The sequence below is a fragment of the Otolemur garnettii genome, unplaced genomic scaffold, assembly GCF_000181295.1.
Source record: "Otolemur garnettii isolate 467f Iridium unplaced genomic scaffold, OtoGar3 scaffold00039, whole genome shotgun sequence".
NCBI classification, from domain to species: domain Eukaryota; kingdom Metazoa; phylum Chordata; class Mammalia; order Primates; family Galagidae; genus Otolemur; species Otolemur garnettii.
Window position 1 is genome coordinate 5158659 of NW_003852434.1, and position 24633 is coordinate 5183291.

The window sequence follows — 24633 nt, forward strand, 5'->3', positions numbered from 1 at the left end:
CCTTAGCCACTTGAGCCACAGGCGCCAAGCCGAGAACAACTAGATTAAAGCAAATTGGTCTAAACGGGCAATGGTGTATTTCTCAGCATGTAGTCATTTTAAATTCTTAGATGAATTTAAAAAGTTATCTTGGTACATGACTTTCAGGCTATACATTGATAAGTTACTCAGCAGTACCAATGACAGTGATATCTGTCTATCCATCTGTCTATGCATTTATTTATTGGTTTTGTTTTCCAGAAAACCGTGGACTGCATGACAACGATGTCAGTGCCTTCCACCCTGGTTAAATGTTTATATCTGTTTTTTGACCTTCCACATGTGCCTGAGGCAGTTGGAGGTGCACAGAACGAGCTACCTCTAGCAGAACGTCGAGGACTACTCCAGAAAGTTTTTGTACAGGTATGAAGGTGCTGTACCTGGTGATCTACATGGCTCTGTTGAAAGTGAAATGAGTGCATTTCTCAAATAGGTATACTACATATCCCATTCTGTATAGTATGTCATTCTTGTATTTTAATATTATGTTATCTTGTATGATTATCATATTCTTGAATCTGCAGAAAAATATTAAACTATTGAGGACTATTTGAGTGAGGCATTATTAGAAAGTTTGTTTCTCTGAACAGATCCAGCTACTAATATTATGTTTGATATATCTTTTTATTTAAAAGAGTTATTTCAAGCAGGGTTGTGGGTTTTATTTATTTTATTTTATTTTTCTTTATTTTTCTTTTTTTAAACAGAGTCTTACTTGGTCATGATCAACAGAGTGCTGTGGCATCTTAGATCACAGCAACCCCAAATTCTTGGGCTCAAGTGATCTTCTTGCTTCAGCCTCCCAGGTAACTGGGACTACAGGTGCCCGCCACAATACCTGGGTATTTTTTAGAGACGGGGTCTTGCTCTGGCTCACGCAATCCACCCTTGGCCTCATGCCTCTCCCAAGTGCTGGGATTATAGGCATGAGCCACTATGCCCAGCTACATTTGATATATCAATAACATCTCTAAAACAAGTCAGGAAAACTTTTTTGAAAATTAAGATTTGGGTAATATTTCTGATAACGTTAAGAAATTATGGCTAGACACAATGGCTCATAGCCTGTAATCATAGCATAGAAGAGGCTGAAGCGGGTGGATTGCTTGAGCTCAGGAGTCTGAGATCAGCCAAGCAAGAATGAGACCCCATCTCTGCTAGAAAAACTAGCCAGGCATCCTGGTGGGTGCCTATATGTCCCAACTACTCAGGAGGCTGAGGCAGGAGGATCACTCCATCCCAAGAGTTTGAGGTTGCTGTGAGCTATGATTATTAAAACAGGAAGTAGAGTAGTGGTTTCTGAGAGGAACTAAGGGGAGGAAAGAAAAGGGAAATATTGTTCAGTGGGAATAGAGTTTTCAGTTTTGCAAGATGAAACATTTCTAGACACCTGCTGTACAACATTGTACATGTTAGCTCTAATACACTGTACAGTTAAAATGATTAAGATGGTAAATTTTGTGTTATGAGTTTTTTATCATAAAGAAAGTTCACAGCAACATGTTTAAATCTAGTTCTCTAAAATTATGTCACCTAGGGTGCAGATTTCTTACCTACAAAATGAAAATGATACCTACTTACAGGGTTTTGTGAGGTCTAAATGAAATTAAAGCTGTGGTTTTCTGCCAGCACAAAGCAGATGGACTGACTGCTGCCCTTGTCTCCAGCGTAGAGAAAATAGAAAGAGAGCAGAAGGGACGGTGGATTTGAGTAGGTACGGAGGAACAGGTATGGTTAGTGATTGCTTGATCACCTGGAGTTACTATCTCTCCTGCTCTGCTGTGCAGAGATGCTGGTGATGAAAGGACAGGAGGGGGGTTCAAGACAATTGCAGGAAGTAGAAGAGAGAACTATCAAAAAAATACTAAATCAGCAAATATTTATGGAACCCTTGTTGAAGCACCTTCATGATTATTGTGTTTTTGGCTGACATCTCTTACCTGAATCTGCAAGACAACCCCATGAGTTCAGAGCTTTTATTTTTTTCCCAAATGATCTTGTGAGCAAGTGGCAGAAATAGGATTAGAACTCAGGTTTATGTGACTCTTGAATGACAATAGATGAGAATAGCCATGGGAATAAATAGAGGAATAAATCACATAGAAATTAAAGCTGCTTAAAGATATTGCTGATGAATGTGGTGGACCACTGTTTGCTGTCTAGAAGAGCAGCCTGATTTCAGTAAAGCCCTTTTGAAGAACTAATTAATGCCTTAGGCGATACATGGGAGCTACAATTTTATACTTCTGATGTCTAAAGGGTGCTGCATCTTACACATCCATTACCTAAGTAAGCACAGCAGAGTTCTTCTTTAAAACGTAAAAAAATTGTCTCTGCATTTGAAAGGAGCAGGTGCCAACTTTCACGAATGTGGGACTCAATTTTAGCATGCTGGAGTCATGGAATACTAAACTCCTCACTTACAGTTGTGGAAACTGGGTTACATGTGTGTGATCCCGAGCACACACATGAGTGGCAGTGACGAGAGCCGAGCTTCCTAACTCCTGGCTCAGCGTCCCTTGCAGTGCATTGCATCACCTCCTTTGTTTTAGTTCCTCGTTGCACGCTAGATGCTGTTTTTATCATTCTGTGTAGAAAACCAATTGAGATGAGCTTATTACATGTTTTATGATAGATGAAATCCCTATGTTTGTAGTATTGTTATGTGACAGATGGTTCCTGGATCTTAGCATTTGGTGCTGCCTCACGCAGGCAGGCAGGCTTTTTTTGTTGTTGATGTGGCCAGTTATTGGCCTGCCACACTTGATTAGACTTCATAACAGTCTCCACAAATAGACGCAGAAAAGGAAGAAGAAATAAACCATTTTCTATTCTCTAAAATGATAGGATTATACTAGATTATTTGAAAAAGCCTTTTTGCCTATAAAGATTAGGAACCAATTACCTTAAGAGTCATTAGATTCAAGGAATCATTAAATCCAGTTTATTTCTGAGAACAGGGATTTGAGTTGGAAAAAAAGGAATTTATTATCCTTGAATTTATTTTTAATGTTAGAAATTAGGGAAACGGCATCTGTCCTTCTAATCATGTAAGGCAAAGTCAGAACTAGCAGGAGGTATAATCAATACGCCCCTCCAAGCATATACCGTTTGGTTGAACTTGACTGTATTTGCATGGGGAGGGGGGGGTGCCATATTTACTAATGTAACAATTGTATTGTTTTTCTGAATTATTAATACTTTTTTTTCTGCCTGATATTTGGTAGCCATGAATTAGAAACCTTGTGTATTCAAGCAGGTTTTTACTTTACATTGAATGACATAGGAAAAGGAATACTTAACTTCCTCAGACCAAACATAAACATATTTCAGGGCGGTGCCTGTGGCTCAGTGAGTAGGGTGCCAGCCCCATATACCGTGGGTGGTAGGTTCAAACCCAGCCCTGGCCAAACTGCAGCAAAAAAATAGCTGGGCATTGTGGCAGGCACCTGTAGTCCCAGCTACTCAGGAAGCTGAGGCAGGAGAATCGCCTAAGCCCAAGAGTTGGAGGTTGCTGTGAGCTGTGACACTACGCACTCTACTGAGGGCAATAAAGTAAGACTCTGTCTCTTAAAAAAAAAAAAAAAAAAACCCCTTTCCCCCATTAAAAAAAAAGACATATTTCAAATACCTCTATTTAGCAATTTGCCTACTAATGTTGAAGTACTCAAATTTCATGAAGGATTTTTCTTTTAGAAAAAAAGTAATGTTGTAAATTACAGTTATTTTATTCACATTATACATATTTTAAAATATTTAGATGAGAAAAAGTTAGCAAAGAGAAAAAAAGTTTCCTGACAGTGAATTGGGGATTAGAAAGAAGAGTCTACTGAGGGCTGAAACCACAGCTGGATTTCCCAGGCAGAAGGCTGTTACTAACGTGAGCTCTTGTGTAGTGAGTATTTTACAAATTATAGTTAAGGAATAAGTTCTGATTCCAGAATTTTAAAAGTCCCGAGTCTTCTTTGAAAGCCAAACTACAGAAGGTTTAGCAGCTAGATATAATTTTAAAGAATACTTTCAAATGAAGATGATTTTTATTATTTCCTATATTCCTATATCTTATGTAAGAAATTGAAACAATTTGACAGTATCTTTATTTTAAAGATCCATTTTTACTTTCTCATCTCCCTAAAACTGTCCTTTATAGAGAAGAAAATTGTACTTCACCTGTAGCAAACTAAGAATTCAAGAACTAAATTAAAAAGTAAAATGTCAACCTTGAGAAGTAATATTGTTTTAATCTGTTTCAAGCCAAAATATGCAAAAATAGGGTGAAGAAAGGACAGTAAAGGTTTTTTAAAATGTAAGTTGATAAAACTAGAGTTGGTTTATTATTGTAAGATAAAACACATCTAAATTTTAGATGTCTTTTTAAATGGTGCCTAAGAACAGTAATCATTGTGGTCTTAATGACATTACTCAATATTCCCTCTGAACTTTCAAATAATATTCAGATCTAGATCTTTTCTAGCTTTTCCCTTTCCTCAGCCACTAGTTTATTTACACGTACTTATGTGGGATGGGGTTGCACTTCTTTATTTATTTGTTTTCTAAATATTAAGAGGCTACAAATGTTTAGCTACATGGCCTGATTTGATCTGTAAGTGTGCCCATCACCTGAGTAATGTCCGTGGTACCTGCGGGGTGGGTTTTGCCCCTCTTCTGCTCTCCCCACTCCCTGCTTGATTTCCAGAGACATATGTTTTTACTTTCTTGAGATACTTCACTTAGGGTAATGCTCTCCATTTTCTTCCATATTGCTGCAAAAGCCATTAATTCATATTTTTTAATGGCAGGATAGTACTCCGTGGTAAAATACATCACATTTGTTACTCTACTCATGAATTGATGGGCAGTTGGGTTGATTGCACATCTGTGCAGTTGTGAATCGTGCTACAATAAACATTTGAGTGCAAGTGTCCTTTTGATAAAATGACTCCCTTTGGGTAGGTAGCCAATAGTGGGATTGCTGGATCAAATGTAAGGTCTGCTTTTAGTTCTTTGAGAAATCTCCATACTGTTGTCCGTAGGAGTTGTACTATTTTGTAGTCCCATCAGTGGTGTATAAGGATTCCTTTCTCTCTGCATCCATGCAATCATCTGTTGTTTTTGGACTTTTTAATAAAAGCCATTCTAACAGGTGTAAGATGACAACTCATTGTGCTTTTAATTTGCCTTTCCCTGATGATTAGTGATGTTGAACATTTTTTTTATATGTTGGCCATTTGTCTATCTTCATTTGAACAACTTCTGTTCATGTCTTTTGCCTACTTTTTAATAGCTCATTAGTTTTCACTTACTGATTTGAGTTCTTCATAAGTTCTGGATTTAGCCCTTTATCTAATGTATAGATTGCAGATATTTTCTCCTTGCTTTTATTATTTTTAATTGACACATAAGAATTGTACCTATTTATGGGATAGTGTAATGTTTTGATACATGAAAATGATAATGATCAAATCAGGATAATTAGCATGTCTGTTACCACAAACATTTATCATTTCTTTGAGTTCAGAACCTTCAAAGTCTTTTCTTTTAGCTATTTACAAACATACAATTAATTGTTAATAATAGTCACCCTGTAGGTGCCATAGAACACTAGAACTTATTCCTTGTCTGGATGTACTGTTGTATCTGGTCACCAACCTTTGGCTGTCTCCTCTCATACCTCTCTGTTAATCACTATTCCACCCTCTGCTTTTATGAGATCAACTTTTTTAACTTCCACATATGAGTGAGAACATTTGGTATTTATATTTCTGTGCCAGAATTATTTCACTTAACATAATGTTTTCTAAGCTCATCCATGTTGCCTCAAGTAACAGAATTTCATTCTTTTATATGGCTAAATAGTATTAGATTGTACATATACCACATTTGCTTTACCCATTCATCTGTCGATGAACACTTAGATTGATTCCAAATTTTGACTGTTGTGAATAGCACAGCAATAAACATGGGAATGCAGCTATCTCTTCGACATACTCATTTCTTTTCTTTTGGTCTATACCCAGCATTGGGATCACTGGATCATATCATAGTTTATTTTTAGTCTTCTGAGTAACCTCCCTACTGTTTTTCTGTTTCCACAAACAACATATAAGAATTCCCTTCTCTCCATATATTCACCAGCATTTGTTATTTTTTATCTTTTTGTTAATAGTCATTCTAACTGAGTCAAATGATATCTTATTGTGGTTTTGATTTACATTTCTCTATTAATCAGTGATGTTGAGCACTTCATATACCTATTGGCTATTTGTAAGCCTTCTTTTGAGACATGTCTGTTCAGCTTATTTGCCCATTTCTAAATTGGATTATTTGACTTTTGCTTATATACTCTTGTTTTTTAGATCTTAGTGAAACTGTGCAGTTTTGTTTCTCCGGCAGAGGAACTGGCTCAAAAAGATGATCTCCAGCTTCTATTCAGTGCAATAACTTCTTGGTGCCCTCCCTATAACCTGCCTTGGAGAAAGAGTGCTGGAGAAGTCCTTATGACCATCTCCCGTCATGGTCTTAGTGTCAATGTAGTGAAGTATATTCATGGTGAATATCTCTTTATATAATCATTTTAAGTATTCTCAATTTCTTCAACTTTTCTTATTTTGATGACAGATTTGTTTTTTAATGTGTTTTTATCTATTGAATTTGCAAGAATTGTTCTTAAAATTAAAAAACACATTTTCCAGGAAAAAAAAATTATTTTGTTACTTATGTGGTATTTTAAATTTAAGAAATTCTCAAATTTCAAACAACATGTTTACATGTTGTATTACAGGTAATACAATTTCATTGTTATGTAAATATTCAGTCATAATGTAATGTAAGTTCTTTTCCATAGTCTATTTTTTTCTTTTACTGAAGAAAAGAGTTTTCTTGGAATGTTACACACATGGTTATCAGACTTTCTGAAGTAATGTATAAGTATCCAATTAATAATGTGTTTGATGAAGCATAGGTAGAATTAGGTAGATCTTTATCAGCACTGAGGAGAAATTATGTCTGTCTGATTTATACATAATACTGGACTATCTACATGGTGTAGTTTTTAAATACACAAATGCTCCACAACTCACAATGGAGTTGTGATATTGGGATATTATATCCCAATAATCCCATCTTTAAGTTGAAAGTATTAGTTAAGCCAAAAATGCATTTAAACACCTAGCCTACTGAACATCATACCTCAGCCTAGCCTACCTTGAGTGTGCTCAGAACACTTAAGTCCGCCTACAGTGGGAAAATCATCTAGTACACAGCCTATTTTATAATAAAGTGTTATTTCATGTAAATTATTGAATACTGTTCTGAAAGTGAAAAGAATTACTGTATGGATACTTGAAATTCAGTTCCTACTAAATACTTACTGATACTGCTTTTGCACCATTGTTAAGTTGAAAAATCTGGCTCGGCGCCTGTGGCTCAAGTGGCTACGGCACCAGCCACATACATCTAACGTGGCGGGTTCAAATCCAGCCCAGGCCCGCCAAAACAACAATGACCAGTGACCACTGCAACCAAAAAATAGCCGGGCGTTGTGGCAGGTGCCTTTGGTCCCAGCTACTTGGGAGGCTGAGGCAGGAGACTCGCTTGAGCCCAGGAGTTGGAGGTTGCTGTGAGCTGTAATGCCATGGCACTCTACCCAGGGGGACAGCTTGAGGCTCTGTCTCAAAAAAAAAAAAAAAAAAAACTTATGTAGAACCAACCTTAAAGTCAAGACAAGACCACATGTATATTACTCTCCTGAAACTCATGTAAAATAACTAATACAACTGCTGGTTTACTTAGTAAACTCATTAAATGACATATGTGAAACCTAGTAGCTGAGTTAGTCATTAAATATTTTCTTCCTTCAATTCCTGTGTTAAATCCTAACTTTTATTGCCATTGAGTTTCTTCATACAAATAAATTTCACTAAATTTAAAGTATTTTTTAAAATGCCATAAATATGCAAAGTGAGTGATAGGATATAGCTGTGTTTAAATTTGTTATAAAATAATTACATGTGCATATAATATCACCTATTTTCAACACTTTTCTACATTATTCTTTTTTTTTAACTCCTTATAGGTAGGTAGTATAGTACTTTTGCGTGAATTTGTATAATATACTTTCACATGTGTAGCATTTATTTCATAATATTTTGTAGATAGATTGAAATTTAAGGTTTTATTAAACATCAGTTAAGAATGAAGAAAATTTGCTTAAGCAACTGATGTAAATAATACCTGTTTATTTAATTCCTTACTCTTGCAGAGAAAGAATGTTTATCTACGTGTGTTCAGAATATGCAGCAATCAGATGACCTGTCTCCCCTAGAAATTGTTGAAATGTTTGCTGGGCTGTCTTGTTTCCTCAAAGATTCCAGTGATGTTTCGCAAACACTTCTGGATGATTTTCGGATATGGCAAGGATATAATTTTCTTTGTGATCTCTTGCTTAGGTAAAACCCTATGATTTAAGAATAAATTTTAAATGTCTACTCAGACTTTCCTATTGAAGAAAATAATGTAATTTGGGATTTCAGGGAACTGGAATCAATGAAAACTTATTTCATGTATACCAGGGTTACTACTTCGCTTTGCTCCCTTCTTTTTATTCCTTTTTTGCCAAGAAAATAGAAAAAGTTTATTTAGGTCAGGTGCGGTGGCTCACGCCTGTAATCCGAGCACTCTGGGAGGCTCAGGCAGGTGGATTGCTTGAGCTCACGGATTTGAGACCTGAGCAAAAAGTGAGACCCTGCCTGTACTAAAAATAGAAAAACTGAGGCAAGAGGATCACTTGAACCCAACAGTTGGAGGTTGCTGTGCGCTATGATGTCACGGCACTCAGGGTGACAGCTTGAGACTGTCTCAAAAAAAAAAAAAAGAAAAGAAAAGAAAGTAAGAAAAGGTTTACTTGGAAATAAATTAGTAAATGCAGGCCCAAAGCAGGGTGGATCAGAGGTTAGATAACTCTGAAGAATAAATCTGCTCTTTTTTAAGAACTGAGAGCAAAGAGTTTAAATCTGATAACTTCTTTAACTATTTAACATCTATGTAAAGTATTAACTCTTCTTGCTGAATTATAATATTGACCATTCTTTATAGTACTTATAGTGTTTGTATTAATGTAGTTAATAAGAAGAGTAATTATGCAGATTGACTGAAATCTTACAAATGTATGTATAAAACACATTAGTCCAAAATGTTTCACTTGCCTCCTTTTCTGTTCCAAGTGGTACATGCATATATTAAATATTTATAAAAGTAGCCCATTACAAATACTATTTGGAAATACTATTTCCCTTTTAGCTATTCTTGGGTTATTACTTATTTTTTTAATCATTTTATCTGTCATAAGCCAAGATATTGTGAACTTCTGTTTTTCGTCTTCCTCTTTTTTTTTTTTAAGAGACAGGTCTTGCTATGTTGCCCAGGCTGGCCTCGAACTCCTGGGCTAAAGCATTTCTCCTACCTTAGCCTCTCAAGTAGCTGAGACGATAGGCACATACTACTGCACCTGGCTTTAATCTTCCTATTACCAATTCAATCTGGTAGCTGTTAGTTAATTTTAGGCAACCCCAAAGAACACAGTTTGGCATTTATATTCTCATTTGTAAAAGAAGACATATGAGAGTGGATGACGGAACAACTTCACATTAACAGTGTGGTGATAATTGCTGCAATCCTTTGTGAATGTAGATTGGCCCAGATATTAAGATTCTTAAAAATGTTGATAACTCTGACACAATAATTTCATTTTAGTTTTTGATCCTTAAGGTGTAACTGGAAGTGTAGACACAATTTTATGTATTTTAGTGCTACTATAATCAGCTGGCTTTCCCACATTCCCTCCCCAAATCTGTGTTTGGCTCTGCATGACCATGGCAAACATATTTATGGATGGCTTATACTAATGTGCCAAGGCACACGTATTGTACTAGTGAATAAAAAAAAAAAAGAGATTACATGATAAAAGAATAAATATTGTAAAAAGTGCACATTTCACATTAAAAAAGACATGTTTCAGAAATATATCAAAATGTTAAAAGTGGTGGTGAGGCTCACCATACTTTTCCTCCTGGCCTACTTTTGTACCTTCTCCAAGTTTATTTTAATAAGAATAATTGCTTCTTTGAAAGAGAAAAACCCAATAAATTTTATTCTTTAAGAAAGATATTTGGGTTCTCTGTAAAGCCATGGTCAAAGGATAATTCCCTGATGACCCCTGTGTTCTTTCAAAATGTCTCAAAGTACCTTATACATTTATTTACTCTACATAAAATTGAAAAGTACTTCTTGTATTAAATTTGAGAATACAACACAAGAGAAAAATTATTACCTAAATCGTACTTTTTCTAGGTTGGAACAAGCAAAAGAGGCTGAATCGAAAGATGCCTTGAAAGATCTGGTTAATCTGATAACTTCTCTAACAACATATGGTGTCAATGAACTAAAGCCAGCCGGGATTACCACAGGGGCACCCTTTCTATTGCCTGGATTCGCGGTACCTCAACCTGCAGGCAAAGGCGAGTCTTTCTCCCCCTTATTCTGTGTTACTCAAAGCAATAAAAAATAAATGTGTCTTACTTTCGTTGCTCTTTATGTTACTTGTGTGAAAATACCATATTGTTTTTCATTAAAGTTTGTGCTTTTTATGGTTTAACTATATAAGAATTTCTTGAGTTATAATCTTTAGCAGATTAAATACTTGAAAATATTATAAAAATATAAAAACAATGAGATTTTTATTATAGTATTTCTTAACATTCAAACAATTTAGTAATCCAAACACTTCTTTTGAAGAATGATATTCCAGGCATTTCTACTTTATATAGATCAAGTATAATTCACACTCTGATCTCTGTATCGTCCTCCCTCAGTATCCATGGGGGATTGGTCCTACACATGCTGAACTCCATGGATATTCAATTCTCTTGAGTATATAAAATGGTGCCTTATTTGACGATAACCTACGTACATCTTCCCGTATACTTTAAGTTACCTCTAGAATGCTGATAATTTCTAATACAATGTAAATGCTATGTAAATAGTGATTATATTGTTTAAGACCTGAGGACAAGAAGAGAAGTCTCTAATTGTTCAGTACAAGCACAAGCATCTCTCTTTGTTTTTTTTCCCTTCAGTATTTTTTTCTTCATCTGGTTGAATCCAGAGTTAACATTTAATGACATAATCATGCAACCTAGTTTTATTGTCCATTTAATTTTTTAAGCTGCACAATAACTATTTCAAAATAATCTGAGTGTGGAGTTCTTCAGTAGTTTCTTTCACATGATTGTCACTTACTGGGTATTTAATAGAGTTACGATATTTTCATATAAAATTTAACTAGCAAATAAAATGCAAACATGGTTATTTAAATTTCACAGTACACATCTATGCATTTTATGACATAGAAACCATAGAAACTTCTAAATCAGTGAGAATAGATGGCTCCAGCAAGCTCTGTGTGATGTGCTATCCCCTCAGTGTGTAGGTCGTATGGGACCTTTTAAATGAGTCTCTGCAGTAAGTGTGGAGAAATCCACGTGTGTTTCCATGAGCACGTCAAGGTTTCATTTTATTTAACATTAAGGAAAGAGATAGAAGTCTCTCAGAAAACTTAGAGTAATTAATAGACCCCAGCTTGAATATTCCCATTAACTCCTTATGAGTTAATGGAAAATAGTTCACCAGTGTCCATCCTGTTTCATACTTTATTGTTGTTTTATTTGATTAATCAGTCTCACCTTGATATTGGCATAATTTTATAATAGAATTAACATAGCAAAATTAATCTTCTACATGAGTTGCCTGTTTTTTCCTCATCTGTAACAGGCACTTAGATAACCTGGCACCTCCCAGAGTTATGGTGAGAGTCAAGTGACATAATTTCTATGAAAGCAAATTTACTAGAAAGGATGTTGCCCTAAGAAGAATTCGTGTAGTCATGAGTGATATAACTTTTATAAACATCAATTTCTTATTCAGAAAAATTGGCTTAATGTTCTATAAAATGAATAGGTCAAACTTTGTTTTTTGTGTTGCCTGTATAACTCAAAATTATCTATTTTTTCCAAGGCCTACTTTGAAGGGTTATTGCAGAAATCAGATGAGGTAGCTATATTCCATATAAATGGAGTATGGAATATGTCATCTTTTATTTATGTTAGCAGTATTGAGGCATAATTTGTGTACATTAAAATCTGTCCACTTAAATATTGAATTTGATGAGTTTTGACAAATGTACATGGTTGTTTAATCACTGCCATAGTTATGACATGGAATATTCCCATCCTTCTGAGAAGTTTCCTCATTCCTTTTGAGGTTAGTCCTCCCCACTCCCACACTAACCCAGCAACCACTTATCTGCTTTGGTTTTGTCCTTCCTAGAAGTTCATAAACTATAATCTATAATATATATATATTTTGGAGCATTTTCCGTAGATTGCAGTAGTCCCCCCTTTAACTGTGGAGGATATGTTTTAGGACTCCTAGTGGAAGCCTGAAATTGCAGATAGAATTAAGCCCTATATATACTTCTATGTTTTTCACCTATGCCCTACATACCTATGATAAAGTTGAATTATAAATTAGGCATAATAAGAGATTAACAGCAATAGACCAGTCACGTTGGCTCACCCCTGTGTTCTCAGCACTTTGGGAGGCTGACACAAAGGATAGCTTGAGGCCAGAAGACCAGCCTGGGCAGCATAGCAAGGTCCCACCTCAACAGAAAATGAAAAAATTAGCTGGACATACCCCTTCAGTCTCAACTACTTAGGAGGCTGAGGTGTGAGGATCACTGGAGCCTAAGAGTTCAAGGATACAGGGAGCTATGATCATGCTATTGTACTCCAGCTTGAGTGACAGGAGGGATAACCTATATCAAAAAAAGAATAACAATAATAACTATTTATAAAATACAACAGTTATAACAACATACTGTAGTAAAAGTTAGGTGAATGTGCACTCTCTGTCTCTCATAACATTTCCTATTTTGTTAATATGTAGTATTTTTGGACTATGGGTAACTGAAGCTGCAGAAGGTGAAACCATGGTGAAGGGGGAATATTGTTTTGAAATTTATCCATGTTTTTTAATATATCGGAACTTCGATCCTTTTGAATGCTGATTAGTATTTCATGGTTTGGATATTCCACAATTTATGTGTCCATTCACCAGTTAATGGATATTTATTTGACTACAGTAAGTGAAGCTGTGATGCTCATCTAAGACAGGTCTCTGTGTGGACATGTGTTTTTATTTCTTTTAGCTAAATATCAGGCAATGGAATTGCTAGCTTATATGATTACAGTGTCTTAAGTTCTTGGGAAGCTACCAGACTCTTTCTGAAGTGGCTGTCTCATTTTACCTTCACGTCAGCAACGTGTGAAAGCCCTCGTCACTTCATGTCCTAGTAACAGTTGGTATTGTTGGTCTTTTTAAAATTTTAGACATTCTATTATTTTTTACTTTTGTTTTTTAAAAAAGACTAATGAAGGTTAGCATTTTTCATGTTTAGTTGCCAGCAGTATCTCTACATTGGTTCGTATCTCTGTGCCCATGGTTAGTAGGGTTGCTTGTTTTATTGCGGATATAAGGGTTCTTTAATAATCTGGCTAAGTCCTTTATTAGTCCTTCATCGTTTATATGTTTTAGATTCTCCTACTCTTAACTTGCCTTTATTTTTCTTACCAGTGTCTTTTGAAGGATGAAAGCTTTTTATTTTGATAAAGTCTAATTTTTTATTTTTAAAATATTTTTTGATGATTTTTTTCCCCTACTAAGGATATCTTTATTTAATCCAAATTCACTGGTCTTTTCCAGTGTTTTCTTCTTCTAATATTTTCTTTCTTCAATTTTTTTTATTATTAAATGGTAGCTATACACATTAATGCAAACATGGGGTACAGTGTAGTGTTTTCATATACAATTTGAAATATTTTCATCACTTTCTTCAATATTTTATATTTTAACTCTTATACTAAGGTCTATGATATATTTTAAGTTAATTGTTACACGGGGTAGAAAGTGTGTATTTATTTTTTTCCACATTTATATCTGAATGTGCCAGGATAAGACCATGGATGATCATGTATCCAGGACTCTTCCTGAATTTTCTTTAATTAATCTATGTGTCTGTCCTTAAGCCAATACCACACAGTCTTGATTATTGTAGCTTTATCTTTTTAAAATAAAGACCAATTTTGTTCTTCCCTTCTAAAATCATTTTTGCTATTCTGAGTCCTTTGAACTTAGGTAAGAGTTCAATAATCATGTCAGTTATTAAAAAAGAAGCCGACTGAGAGGTTCTTCTTTTGAGGACATCTCCACTTTTTATTATCTCTAGGTAACCAATAACCAGCTTATCCAGATGGATAAGACCCTGGAAATAAAGATAATTTTTTGGTATTTGCCCCACTTGGAATAAAAACCTGATAATTTAAATTATATATAAGCTAAAGATTTTTTAAAATCTTTGTATTTTTAGAAATGCTGTAGCCAGGATTTCTGAAGAATCTTTTTAACCTTTTTATGTTTTTTTGTAGTTCTATGTTTATCTTTTTCTAAATTCCAGCTTATTCTGTAAAGCTTTGTATTAATTTTTTTGTCACTCTTCCAAATACCAAAAACTCCTAATAATTGTTAACTGGGGTCAGTCTCTAGAGACAAACTACTTGTTTTCATGTACCTCTAATACAGCTTTCTATGTTAACTTTTTGTAGTTGTTCTCACTAATTTGTTTCACCTGAACCATGAATATGGATTTTTTTTTCCAAGTGAACCGGTTGGAAAACAAAAAATTAAAAAAAAAAACAAGAACCAACCAAAAAAATGCCTTAAAAAAAAATTAAAAAAATAAAATAAAATTTTAAGTTGAAAAAAATCCAAAGTAAAAATTAAAAAAAAATAGAAGTGGGGAAATAAAATAAAAAAATGGAAATGAAGGGAATTTTTCCCCCCCAAACCCCCGCCTCAATCCTGCCGGTGGCAAGCCCAATAACTGGTTAACCAAAAAAATCGTTTTAACTTGAGAAATAACAATTCTTATAGTCAAAGTCAATCTTACAGATAATAAAATGTGACACCACCACACATTTTCAAACTCTGGACCAGTATAATTTGCATATGTTCCTAACAGTCTAATTTTTCAACATATACTATTCTTGAATTGCAGTATTCACAATGATGAATTAACAGTTTAATCTGTTATTTTTAATTAAATAATATAAGCATGATGAAGAAAACTAAGAACTTTTGTGAAAAAAAGGGTGTTTTCTCAGCAAATAGTTGATAAGTGTTACAATTCATGATGTTTTTAAACAAACTAATTTGCCATGATTAAAATATCACATAGCTCCTACTTTTGTGTTCTGTTTTCTATTTTAGGTCACAGTGTGAGAAACATCCAGGCCTTTGCAGTTCTTCAGAATGCATTTTTAAAAGCAAAAACCAGCTTCCTTGCCCAAATCATCCTCGATGCCATTACAAATATTTATATGGCTGACAATGCCAATTATTTCATACTAGAGTCACAGCACACACTGTCACAGTTTGCAGAGAAGATTTCTAAACTCCCAGAAGTACAAAACAAATACTTCGAGATGTTGGAGTTTGTGGTTTTTAGCTTAAATTATATCCCCTGTAAAGAACTTATTAGTGTTAGTATCCTCCTGAAGTCTAGCTCTTCTTACTACTGTAGCATTATTGCCATGAAAACACTTCTTAAGTTTACAAGACATGACTGCATATTTAAAGATGTGTTCAGGGAGGTGGGACTTCTGGAGGTCATGGTCAACCTTTTACATAAATATGCTGCCCTCTTGAAGGATCCCACTCAGGCACTCAATGAACAAGGTAAAGCGTTTTCCGTACTTTTATTTTTATTTGACAAAGGGGTCCGGGGAGGATGTTTGTGGTTTTGCCTTTCATTTGTTATGGATTTGAATGACTTCCTAAAGTGTATTATTATGACACGCTAGAGAACATCCAAAGTTGACTTTTATATTCAGCCTCTGTTAGGGAATCGTGAAAGGAGAGCCTAGAATTCTGTCACTGTAGTGGAAGAGAGTTTAAGGGAAGGTGAAAACTGAAGAGGAACACGTGTGACTCACATGACTAGTGTTGGTGACTTTCTGCTTCCCAGAGGGAATTGTAAAAATCTTTGAACACAATTGGATTATTATTCAATTAATTAATTATTAGTAGTACATATAATTAATTGTGTAGTTACCTCAAAATATTTTTAGTAATCAGACAGCACAAGTAAATAAGTATTTAACAATGTTATATACATACAGGTGTTATCATTATATATCCATCTGATAAATCCAATAAAAGTACGGTAGTATCTGGCAATTAGTAGGTAAAATGTGAATTAATGTAAGTTGAATAAGTAGCATTATCCATAAACTTTTTTTCCTTTCTGATGATTTAAATAAAAGTATCACTTTCCTCTTTACCTCCTTATTAGGAAACCCCCTATGAGAAGGAGCTGTGTGTGTATATATATATATATATATTATATATCTCCAACTTTTGCCTTTTTGTTTTTGGGGTTTTTTGGGGATTTGGCCAGGGCTGGGTTTGAACCCACCACCTCCAGCATATGAGGCCACCATCCTACTCCTTTGAGCCACAGGCACCGCCTTGCCTTTTTGTTTTTTATACTTGTTAGGTAACTGTTTCTAGCTATACCGAAATAAAATCTGTTAAGATTGATTTTGAGCCTACTGTTGCCAAATGTTAGACACATGTATTATGTTTAAAGAAATTGTTAAAACTGAATCAAGAAAAAGTAATCGTATCGTATCGTTTAATTTGGATCTTTGAACCTTTTTCAAAGGGGACTCACGAAATAATAGTTCAATGGAAGACCAAAAACATCTGGCTTTGTTGGTTATGGAGACCTTGACAGTGCTTCTTCAAGGATCAAACACAAATGCAGGTAACTAAAAAAGCCACATGCACAATTTTGGTGCGCAAGATTCCCTGGTTACATCTTCTCTGGCGATTCTCACTTCTGAAGTCCTCCTATCACATCAGAGTAAGCACTGAATCTGTTCAATCTATGATGGCACATTCATGTCCCTAAGAATAGAATTCTTTTGACCATAAGAAAAAGGAACTAGTTTCATGTTTTTCCCCAGACTAGAGTGGGAAGGGAGAGGGGACAGGAGGTGGCACTTAGATGATGATGCTATGGACCCAGTGCCTAAGAGGGCCATGGCCCAATACCAGTCTACAGCTGAGGGACCACAGGGCTGGGGACCACAGACCCAGAGGTTGCAGAGGGAGGATTGGACAATTCTACTTGATATGTCTCCCAAAGTGCCAAATGTTTTCCCACAGTTCTTTTCCTGTAGTCTTTCTTTTCCTTGTTAAGAAAGATGTTACTAGCTGTGTGATCTCAGGCACTTAAAAAAGTGCTCTGCTTGTAGTAAGTGTTTAAAAAACACTTTACCATTATGATTATTTAATTGGCCCTCACTGGCAACCAGGACATATCTAATCACAGTTTTTGTGTAATCAAAGGATGTCACAAATCTCATGGGCTGAATCTTAAGCATGTGACTTAGACTCACCATAAGGTTATATAATTCTTACAAACTTAGTAAATAGGAAGCCACTAAATAGAACTGTGGCTGCTGCAGCAAAATGTACTGTGAGTTATTCACTCAACAAACTAATTGACGCACACGAGTCAGAAGAAATGTAAGAGTTATAAAGGATCAAACACGCACAGTCAGAGGAAGACTTTTTGATATAAACTATAGTAAAGTTGTATATACAAGGTGTTCTAAAATCAAAAAGAGTCGAAAAATTAGTTAAAGGAAATGTTAGTGATTTAAGTCACCTTGTCCTTTTTTTTTTATACTCAAGGATGATTATTGGTTTGAGAACAGTGTCATCACTCGGAAACTGGGCCTCGTGGTTGTGTGTCCTGTTGCCTTGCCTGGTAGCTGTGCGACTTGGGCCCCGCTACTCACCTTCTGTATGGGAGGGGTTGAGTGTTAAACCAATCTTTGTGAAGGCTTTGGAGGAGTGCTGTGACTGAGGCTTCCTGTTACAGAATTTGTCTCTGTTTTTGTGCACTACCTGTGTGCCTAAAAATTTTAGTTCCTTGTAATTTTTCCTATGGTAAAATATTCCATTCCTTTCTTGTGACTATTTTGAAAGCCTCATTCATCTTAAATCTCATTTATTTGGAGTATTGTTTGTCTGAAAGCCTTTTATGCAAGTTGATTTCAGCTTCAGGTCTCTTAGTATCTCCCTATGTAATTTTTGAAGATTGTAGATTTGAAGAATTTAGACGTGGTGCACATATCAAGGTGTTAATCATGACTAACGAAATCTAGGGAAAATGGGCAAATGAATTTGCTGGCATCCACAGTGCAATTTTATATTGTAAGATAGTGAAATAGGTGTAGGTTTTATGTATGTTCCTTTGGTTAAGCATACCTACAAAAAGAATTGATTTTCAATTCATCTGACTTGTCTCAGAACATTTTAAGTTAGCCCACGTGGTGCTTTTTCTCTGTCCTTTAAGGAATTTTTCGCGAATTTGGAGGTGCAAGATGTGTACATAATATAGTAAAGTACCCTCAGTGCCGGCAGCACGCCCTGATGACGATCCAGCAGTTGGTGCTCTCTCCGAATGGGGACGATGACATGGGCACTCTCCTGGGGCTAATGCACTCAGCCCCACCAACAGAATTGCAGCTGAAGACTGACATTTTAAGGGTAAGTTTGATAAGTGTGTTTCTACTCTTTTATTATAAAAACTTCAGACTCTTTATTTCTTTTTTTTTTTTTTTTTGCAGTTTTTGGCCAGGGCTGGGTTTGAACTCACCACCTCCGGCCTATGGGGTTGGCGCCCTACTCCTTTGAGCCATGGGCACCACCCCCTTCAGACTCTTTTTAAATGATTTATTTTGGAACTAGAGATAGGGAAATTTCAAAAACCCAAATTTCTAAATAATCCTTACAACTTTACTGATGAAATTTGGAAAAATCCCAGTCATTTGTGTCTTTCAGTATATATTAACTTATTACTGATAAAACTTGACAATAACTATCTTGGCTTACAGGAATTATTCTTTAAATTAAATAGTATATTCATGAAGTGTAGCACCTTAAGAAACACTTAATATATATATTATGTTGTGTGCAGCATTATACACACCTCTGTATATGTGTGTATATGATGGGTATTCTAGCAGATACCAAACAATATACTAGAAGTTTTACATACACTTTTATATCACTTATTCCTTCCCAATCTTCTGAGTAGCACCTTGTTTGGCAAATGAGAAAACTTAAATTTAGAGAGATCATATAGCTTGGATATGTTTATGGTACTAACTGTAAAGCAGTAGCCCTGACTCCTACATCTCAGTACCATGCTCTTTCCACAGCACCATTGTGCTTTACAAACATTTACACACACACACATTCTCCCACCTTACTGTGATCACTGATACTTCTATCTAAGAATCTTTTAGAATCAAACTATAATTACATGTTTCACTTTTAATTTATTTACAAGTGAATTTAGAAATGCATGTAAGGGGTGATAAGTAAGGATATTAAATAGGCTGGGTGTGATGGCTCAGCCAGTAATCCTAGCACTCTGAGGGGCCAAGGTGGGTAAATTGCTTGAGCTCATGAGTTCAAGATCAACCTGAGCAAAAGCAAAACCCTGTCTCTACTAAAAATAGAAAAACTGAGGCAAGAGGATCGCTTGAGCCTGAGTTGGAGGTTGCTGTGAGCTATGAGGCCATGGCACTCTACCCAGGGTGACAGCTTGAGACTCTGTCTCAAAAAAAAAAAAAAATTAAATAATACAGAAAACAATTTCGCCTTTAAAAAGAAGTAAATAAGTAAATTCAAGCGAACAAATAAAGGAGAGAGGAGGAAAAGCTCTTATTTACTGCTGAAAGTCAAATAAAGAAAATTACTATTTTGAACTCTCACAACGATAATTGATTCAGATAAAAGTCATCACTGGCTGCTTACGATAGTCAGTGAATGTTTGAGGAATGACAGGACTTTTAATAGTTTTAAATTATGTCCTTAAAAGATACTTTTTAATTAAGTGGTGAAATACTAGTTTTACAGTCGACTCTACTTGACCAAACAATCAAAGTTAACTTTGCCGGTGATGGGGCAAATGAAGAGCCTGTGCCTCCTGATGAGACATGCAGCCAGGAATTCAGCTGAGAGTGATCATTAGAAAATGTCAGGTGCAGCCAAATTGAAAGACTTTCCATGAAATAACTGGCCTGTACTCTTGAAAAATGAAATGAAAAATGATTCAGAACCACTTGACAGTAAAGAGGCTGAAATCATTAGTGAATACAGTGCAAGGCCCTGGATTTTCTTTTGCTGAAGGATATTACCGGGATTTGGCAAAAACACACGTAGGCCCGTAGATTAGATAATTGTATTCTTTGAATGTTAATTCTCTGAGTTTGATCACTGTACTGTGGGTCAAGAAGAAAATTTCTTTCTAGGAAAAACACTGAAGCTTTTAATGGTAAAGGGGAGTGAATGGAGAAAGAGATCAAGTACAATGTTAACATTTGGAGAGTAGACAGAGGATATCTGTGAATTCTTTGAGCTGTTTTTATAATTTTTCTTCAACTCTAAAATTGTGTCAAATAATAACAGGTGGAAAGCTAGTAGCATGCCTATCCTGGCCTCCAAGGCCCTTGTGACCTGCCTTCCTCCTCTCCGACTCCCCCTCCTAGTGTTCTCACCCACAGAGGAGGACAAAATAGTTTTTCCTCTAACCTCTGTGTTTTCAGCTGAGACTGACCACTGTTGCAAAAAACAGATTAACAAGAAAAAACAAACGGAAGATTATTAATATGTCTACCTCATGCTTATACAGGAGATGCCCAGGAAAAATAACTAATTCTCAGAGGTGACTTACAACTGCAACTTGTACGGGAATTCTCCTCACCTTATTTTCAAAGACCTCCAGTGGATGCCTGAAACTGCAGATAGTAGTGACCACTGTATGTTTTTTCCCCAAAACATACATATATACACACCTGTGATAAAGTTTAATTATAAATCAGGCATAGTAAGAGATTAACAACAATCATAATTAACAGCTAACAGCATCCTCACTCCTACACTTTCAGGCCATTATTAAGTAAAATAAGGGTAACTTGAACACAAGCACCAGGACACCTCCACAGTGGCTCTAATAATTGACTGACCAGTGGGCAGGTGTGGAAGTGCTGGACAAAGTGAGGATTCACAGAAGCATGGGATTTTGCGATATTTCACCATAATACTCAGAATAAAGTGCAATTTAAAACTTCCAGATTGTTTATTTTTGAAATTTTTCATTCCATATTCTCAGACCAAGGTTGACCACAGGTAACTGAGACTGCAGAAAGCAAAACCTCGGATTAGGGGGTGGGGAGACTATCATGGCATCTTCAACAAAGGGGAGATTTTTAATGACAAGACAAAGGGAAAGGACTTTAGGGATAAGCGACAAATTGTGAGGTGCAAACAAATGGTAGATAAAGGTTAGTTTATTATGTGCATTCCTCCGGTGACTTCTCCAGGCCGATGGGGGTCGGGCTTTGTCTTCCCGTGATGAAACGTTGTCCTTCCTGGTAGAGAGAAGAAACAGAACCCTTTGTAAATTTATCTTCTGCTTTAGGCATGTGGGGTGAGGGCAGAGAGCTTTTCTTGTATCTGCTTTTTCCCAGTTGCCTTTAGTTTAAAGTTATTCTTATGCCATAGTTTCATGTTTGGGGTGGCACAGCCTGGTCTCCTATACATCCCACTCCAGCCACAGATATAATAAGGACTGTCATTTCTCTTATTTCCTTTGGTTTTATTCAATTATATTTCACATCAACAGTGAAAAATTAGCTCTTTCTTCATATTCCCATGTATTTTGTCATAGTTTGATGGAGTACAACGACAATTTTGAATATACATTTTGTTTTAAAATCAGGATTAATCTGACCCCAATTTGTGCCCATATTTGAAGGATATTTGTATATTTGAGGGAATTGTTGGGAGAAAACAGATGGCTTTAAAAGATGTTAAGGTTGCCCTCTGTTTCGACATATATTTTAATTTGATCTTTAAAATAGTGGTAGGTAGACCTGACAAGAGGTTATTGACTGTCTGTGAGGCAGTGTTGTTCTGGTTAATAACTGCCTTTGGGGCTGGAGCTGGGCAGCAGACGGCCCTAAAGTGTTGCACGTGTGGATTCCCCTGGTTTAAATACTCCCGCTGTGGCACAGTCCAGGGAAGCGATGTGCTTTTATTGGGAAGAGATGTGCGGCAGCCAAGATGTGCTTACTTAGGACCAAGCACAGTGGCTCAAGCCTGTAATTCCATCTGCTCAGGAGGCTCAGACAGGAGGGTTCACTTCAGGCCAGGAGTTTGTGAGCAGCTGATAGCAAAGAAAGACCCCATCTCTAGAAAATAATAAGTTAGCCTAGTGTGGTAGTGCTTAACCTGTAATTCAATTACCTGGAATGGTGAGGTGGGAGGATCTCTTGAATCCTGGTGTTTGAGGCTGCAAGGAGCTATGATCAAGCTTGGGTGGCAGAATGAGACACTATCTCCAAAAAAACTAAAAATAAGTAAATAATTTGTTTAGTTGTAAATTTATATAACTTAATTTTCAATTTTTGATTGTGTGTTTAACAACTAGCCCACAAAATTTCTAAAAATCTGGCAGTTGACTCTTAAGGACCAGTGTGAGCCAGCTCTGGCATTCTGCTTTGAGGGCACAAGGCAGTATTGGGAGGCAGTACAGAGGAGTTAAGATCTCAGTTTAAATTTCCCCTTTTGCTCCATTCAGTTGACACATACCACAGACCTTTGTGATTGAATTTGTAATTATTAATATTTGTGTGCAAACCTGAAATTTCATGACATATCATACTTTGTGAATCTGCTGATGCATAATTTTAATTGTATGTATCATTTATGCAAATAAAAGAATATGTAGCTGATAATTTTGTCTAATCATGCAGCGTCCAGATATCATAATTTTGATGTTTGCTACTTATCGACATTCATGTAAGTAGGAAGTGAAATTATTCATGGTGTTGGAAAATTTTCAGATACTGAGATTATGCTGTAATAATGTCACAGTGCCAACAGGTAACAGTTTTGAGGAAGTAGGTGCTTGGCCTATCTGGAAGTACATAGTATAATAGGATATTGGACTGAGGATTCGTAAGCAGTGGTTTTTCTAACCTCTGTCATAATGCTCAGTGATATTTTGTACATGTTCTTTTAACTCTAAACTCACTCTTCTTCACCTATGAAATAATACTTGTTGTATTTTTCTCCCAGTATGTTTTGAATATTGATGGTAGTGCTGAGCTCATATGGCAGGCCCTTTGCTAAGTGTTTTATGTGTATTTCCTGAGAGGTTAGTTATTGTTACTGTTTCCATTTTATATAAGAGGAAACTGTGACACAGAAAGATTAAGTAACTGATATGGTAAAATACTTTGTAATATAATTTGACCCCAGGCACTCTGGCTCTAGCCATTGCACTTTATCTCTAGGCTAAGTTATAAGATTTTTTTTAAGAAAAAAATTTTTTAAATCTTTTGTGGGTATGAGTTAATATTGTGTATTTATATATATTTCATTGAATTTTTCAGGACATAGAAACCAAATACTATTTAATATGGAAATTTATTAGTTGCAGAATAATGAAAGAACTATACTGTTTTTACATTTTATTACACACAGATTGTGTATTTCTTGTCTTTTAAGACATAGTTATATACAACAAAAGCCTTATAATTTCTGAAGCCATACATGTCAAAAAGGTAACTATATAGACAAGTTGAGCATAATCTTCAGGGTATTTACACACACACACACACACACGTATACATATATACATATACGAGAAACATAAATTAATTTTGTGTTTACACAAGATACCTTACGATGTATTAATATGTGCAAACATTTCCAAAATCTGAAAAAATGTGAAATCTTAAACTTTCTCGTCCTAGGCATTTTGAATAAGAGATACTCAACCCATACGTAGCCTATTTATTCTTCAGATACCATTACAAATGTGTGACATCTTTTAATAAAATGACTTTTTCAAATGTAACAATTAGGAAGATTATAAATTATATATTAAGTAAAAGTAGATACTCATTGTGCTATGATTAACAGAAAGAAAAAGAAAAGAAGTCCATTGTAGCTAAACATACCAAGTTTCTTTACTGTTTGGGGCAGTAAAGGTTAAGTTCATGGGTAGAGAAATAAGACCGCCTGAGATTAAGTCCTGCCTTTACCATTGTGTAAGCTGAATAATCTTCAGCTGTAAAATTATACCACACATTGTACCTCAATTCCTCATCTATAAAGTGGGAATAATAATGATACCTAACACATAAGTTTGTTGAGAGGGTTAAATAAGTTAGTGCATAAAAGCACTTAGAATGTCTAGTCCAGAAGAAGTACTCAATAAAAGATCAGGTGATTTTGTAATGTGTTTTAAAAAATAATAACCCAAGTTGAAAGTATGACAGTTCAGACAGTAACTGAAAGTTATGAAAGTTTTTTTTTATGTATTTACTG

The 24633-nt window shown here is 35.5% G+C and overlaps 1 protein-coding gene across 1 annotated transcript in view; it reads left to right on the forward strand.

Moving 5' to 3' along the window:
• Positions 1-24633, forward strand: part of WDFY3 (WD repeat and FYVE domain containing 3) — a 290805-nt gene that overhangs the window by 131344 nt on the left and 134828 nt on the right. Inside the window, exons 6-12 of the mRNA XM_023513344.1 lie at positions 241-402; positions 6396-6588; positions 8300-8486; positions 10387-10553; positions 15421-15888; positions 16877-16978; positions 18581-18774. Of these exons, the coding sequence (XP_023369112.1) occupies positions 241-402; positions 6396-6588; positions 8300-8486; positions 10387-10553; positions 15421-15888; positions 16877-16978; positions 18581-18774 (1473 nt within the window). The remainder of the gene's footprint in view (positions 1-240; positions 403-6395; positions 6589-8299; positions 8487-10386; positions 10554-15420; positions 15889-16876; positions 16979-18580; positions 18775-24633) is intronic.